The sequence below is a fragment of the Mustelus asterias genome, chromosome 8, assembly GCF_964213995.1.
Source record: "Mustelus asterias chromosome 8, sMusAst1.hap1.1, whole genome shotgun sequence".
Lineage (NCBI taxonomy): Eukaryota > Metazoa > Chordata > Chondrichthyes > Carcharhiniformes > Triakidae > Mustelus > Mustelus asterias.
This window is the reverse complement of record NC_135808.1, coordinates 74,324,971-74,329,399: the sequence shown is the minus strand read 5'-3', so window position 1 is coordinate 74,329,399 and position 4,429 is coordinate 74,324,971. Positions and strand designations below refer to the sequence as shown.

General features: G+C 54.7%; 1 protein-coding gene across 1 annotated transcript in view; it reads left to right on the top strand.

Moving 5' to 3' along the window:
• Positions 1-1,263: 1,263 nt before the first annotated feature.
• stxbp3 (syntaxin binding protein 3) overlaps positions 1,264-4,429 on the top strand; it is a 51,763-nt gene continuing 48,597 nt past the window's right edge. Inside the window, exon 1 of the mRNA XM_078218202.1 lies at positions 1,264-1,428. Coding sequence (XP_078074328.1) covers positions 1,386-1,428 — 43 coding nt within the window. The 5' untranslated portion in view covers positions 1,264-1,385. The remainder of the gene's footprint in view (positions 1,429-4,429) is intronic.

Genomic DNA, 4,429 nt, shown 5'->3' with positions numbered 1-4,429 from the left:
TTAAATGATCTACCAAAATTATTCAGCAATGCCGGTGGGGTCAGTGACCATAAAGGTTCTGATGTGTAACTGCATCTATGGGTTCTGTGTAATTCCCTTAAGGTTCTGGTTTGCTGTTTGCACTGGCTACAGTGTCTGCAAAGGTCTGACTTTGGAGCTTGCCTGTTTGTAACTGCCTTTGGGTTCAGAATCAATAACGTCCCTAGTTTGGAGTTTGGATGTTCACACCGGGTTCAGAGTTTATTAAGCTCCTGGTTTGGAGTTTGCCTGTTCAGATTGGGTTCAGAGTTTGGAGTTTGCCTGTTCAGACTGGGTTCAGAGTTTGCCTGTTTACAGCGGGTTCAGAGTTTGCCTGTTCACTGAGTTCAGAGTTTATTAAGCTCCTAGTTTGGAGTTTGCCTGTTCACAGTGGGTTCAGAGTTTGCCTGTTCACAGTGTGTTCAAAGTTCGGAGTTTGCCTGTTCACACTGAGTTCAGAGTTTATTAAGCTCCTAGTTTGGAGTTTGCCTGTTCGCACTGGGTTTAGAGTTTGCCTGTTCACAGTGGGTTCAAAGTTTGGAGTTTGCCTGTTCACACTGGGTTCAGAGTTTATTAAACTCCTAATTTGGAGTTTGCCTGTTCACGCTGGGTTGAGTTTATTATGCTCCTAGTTTGGAGTTTGCCTGTTCACACTGGGTTCATGATTTATCAAGGTCCTAGTTTAGAGTTTGCCTGTTCACACTGGGTTCAGAGTTTGCCTGTTCACAGTGGGTTCAAAGTTTGGAGTTTGCCTGTTCACACTGGGTTCAGAGTTTATTATGCTCCTAGTTTGGAGTTTGCCTGTTCACACTGGGTTCAGAGTTTATTAAGCTTCTAGTTTGGAGTTGCCTGTTCACAGTGGGTTTAGAGTTTATTAAGCTCCTAGTTTGGAGTTTGCCTGTTCACACTGGGTTCAGAGTTTGCCTGTTCACAGTGGGTTCAAAGTTTGGAGTTTGCCTGTTCACGCTGGGTTCAGAGTTTATTATGCTCCTAGTTTGGAGTTTGCCTGTTCACAGTGGGTTTAGAATTTATTAAGCTCCTAGTTTGGAGTTTGCCTGTTCACACTGGGTTCAGAGTTTATTAAGCTCCTGGTTCGGAGTTTGCCTGTTCACACTGGGTTTAGAGTTTATTAAGCTCCTGGTTTGGAGTTTATTAAGCTTCTAGTTTGGAGTTTGTCTGTTCACACTGGGTTCAGAGTTTATTAAGCTCCTGGTTTGGAGTTTGCCTGTTCACAGTTTGTGTGCTGCCTCTGGGTGCAGTGTTTATCTGCCTTGCTGCTATTCTCTGAAGGGCTGGAGCTCCTGCTTTGAAGTTTGCGATTCGCTCGGAGCTCCGCGTCATTGGAGGGCTCGCCCGGGAGAGGAAAGATGGCAACTGCGGAGGGCAGCCTGAAGCGAGTGGTGTGGCAGAGTGAGTGCGGCCAGGGGCACAGGGAGCGGCGGCGAGGGAGGAGCTGCGGAGTCTGCCCGGGCCGGGGCTGCAGCCGGGAGTCGGGGAGTGTCCCACTGCCCCAACCCCGCTCACTAACGCGGAAGTGGCCGAGCAGAGGCAGCAGCTTGTGGGAGACACTCCCGCTCGGAGTGCCCGACTTCCAGTCACTCGGTGTCCGCCAGCCCGAGGCTGCGAACCCGGAGAAGCTGCTTCTGGAAAGTGTGGGATTTCCTGTGGCTGGAGATACGGAAAAGTCACTTTTAGAAAGCGGGAGGTTAACACATCAGCGAAGTTTCTGCACAGTCTCCCGCGGTGCCCTCCCTCACTTTGTGCTCAGGCTCCATTTCAGGAGAATCACCCCCCCCCCCCCCCCGCCCAACTCACAAGTTGGGAAAGTGTGTGCTGAGTTGGGGAAAGCTGCCTGGGTTGAGTTGGCGGCTTTGCTGAGTGACAGTTCCTGTCCTCCAGCCTGTGCACAGACACACATCTCACTGCTTCACACTCAGCCCAGACTTTAGGCAGGGCTCAGCTGCACAGGCCTGTGCTCAGATACACACTGGCCAGGGCTGGGCTCTGCTTCCTAACTCTGACAACACCGGGAGTGCTGTGCCAGGCGAGGTGATCACCGCACCTCCCCCAACCAAACCCCCATGCAAGGTTGTGATCCTCCCCCCCCCCCCCCAAAGGTTGTGATCCTCCTCCCCCCCCCCCCAAAGGTTGTGATCCTCCTCCCCCCCCCCCCCCCCAAAGGTTGTGATCCTTCCCCCCCCCCCCCCCCAAGGTTGTGATCCTTCCCCCCTCCCCCCATGCTGGGTTGTGGGTGACCCCCCCCCCCCCCCATGCTGGGCTGTGAGTGACCCCCCCCCCATGCTGGGCTGTGAGTGACCCCCCCCCCATATGCTGGGTTGTGACTGACCCCCCCCCTCCCATGCTGGGTGTGAGTGACCCCCTCCCCCCCTTGCTGGGTTGTGAGTGACCCCCCCCCCCCCCAATGCTGGGTTGTGAGTGACCCCCCCCCCTCCCATGCTTGGTTGTGAGTGACCCCCCCCCCTCCCATGCTGGGTTGTGAGTGACCCCCCCCCTCCCATGCTGGGTTGTGAGTGACCCCCCCCCCTCCCATGCTGGGTTGTGAGTGACCCCCCCCCCCTCCCATGCTGGGTTGTGAGTGAACCCCCCCCCCCTCCCATGCTGGGTTGTGAGTGACCCCCCCCCCTCCCATGCTGGGTTGTGAGTGACCCCCCCCCTCCCATGCTGGGTTGTGAGTGACCCCCCCCTCCCATGCTGGGTTGTGAGTGACCCCCCCCCTCCATGCTGGGTTGTGAGTGACCCCCCCCCCATGCTGGGTTGAGTGACCCCCCCCCCCCCCCCCCCCATGCTGGGTTGTGAGTGACCCCCCCTCCCCCCCATGCTGGGTTGTGAGTGACCCCCCCCTCCATGCTGGTTGTGAGTGACCCCCCCCCCCCAATGCTGGTTGTGAGTGAGCCCCCCAATGCTGGGTTGTGAGTGACCCCCCCCCCCCAATGCTGGGTTGTGAGTGACCCCCCCCCCCATGCTGTGTTGTGAGTGACCCCCCCCCCCCCCCCCATGCTGTGTTGTGAGTGACCCCCCCCCCCCAATGCTGGGTTGTGAGTGACCCCCCCCCCAATGCTGGGTTGTGAGTGACCCCCCCCCCAATGCTGGGTTGTGAGTGACCCCCCCCCAATGCTGGGTTGTGAGTGACCCCCCCCCCCCCATGCTGGGTTCTGAGTGACCCCGCCCCCCCCCCCCCAATGCTGGGTTCTGAGTGACCCCCCCCCCCCATGCTGGGTTCTGAGTGACCCCCCCCCCCCTCCATGCTGGGTTCTGAGTGACCCCCCCCCCCTCCATGCTGGGTTCTGAGTGACCCCCCCCCATGCTGGGTTCTGAGTGACCCCCCCCAATGCTGTGTTGGGGGTGACCCCCCCTTCCATGCTAGGTTGTGATTCCTCCCCCTCTTCCCCCACCCCCCCCGCCCCGCCCCGCCCCGCCCCCCAATGCTCAGTTGTGAGTGATTTCTCCCCCCCCCCCGGCTAGGTTGTGATGCCCACCCCCTTTTCTAGGTTGTGATTCCCCCCCATGCGAGGTTGTGATGCTCCCCAGTTCTGATAGCATGAAGACACTATTGTCTGGAAGTTTCCTACCCAGTAATTAGAATTTGGGAGAGGTTCTGGAAGACACTGAGATTATGCTCTAAAAAGATTAGGTTAAGGGAGAAAATTGGCAGGAAGAGAAAGATGATGAGAGGTTTTTTTCTCTCTGGCCAATTTTCAGCCTCAATTCCACATTTCCCATCTCGAACATAGGAACATAGTTTTGGAATAGCCGGTTCAACCATTTAGGACTGAGTTGAGAAATTTCTTTACCATGAGGCTTGTGAATCTTTGGATTTTCTACTATAAGGCTGTGGATACTGAACATTTTCAGAGCTAAATTGGTTTTGAGTTTTGGACTGTGGAGAAATCAAAGATATCGGACCAGATGGGAAAAGTGGAATTGAGGCTGAAAATTGGCCATAATCTAACTGAATGGCGATGCAGGCTTGAGGGACCATATGGCCTACTTTTTCTTATGCTTTCAGGAAACAAAAATAAAATCAATAGCCTTAATTTCTCAAGGGCCTAGTTCACAGAAAACAATTCTTAGAATGTGTATAATGCTGGCAAAAGCCGTGATAGTTGGGAGTATTTACTTGTCTGGGGAAGGCGGGCCTGCTGGGTGAATATGGTCCCACAATGGTATTAGGTTATGAGCAGTGACAAGGGAGCGGTGATGTATATTCAAATCTGGATGGGTAACTTTGGAGTACTCTTCAGAGGTGATGATATTCTCATGATCGTGCTAAAACTCTTGGCCAAGTTGCAGAGCTCGGAGGTGCTGGTAAAATAATCTGGTGAGTTGTTGTAGCGCATCCCGTTTCAGTCCAGAAGTTGCTAATGTGCTCGTGGCTGTGGGGTGTTGATGA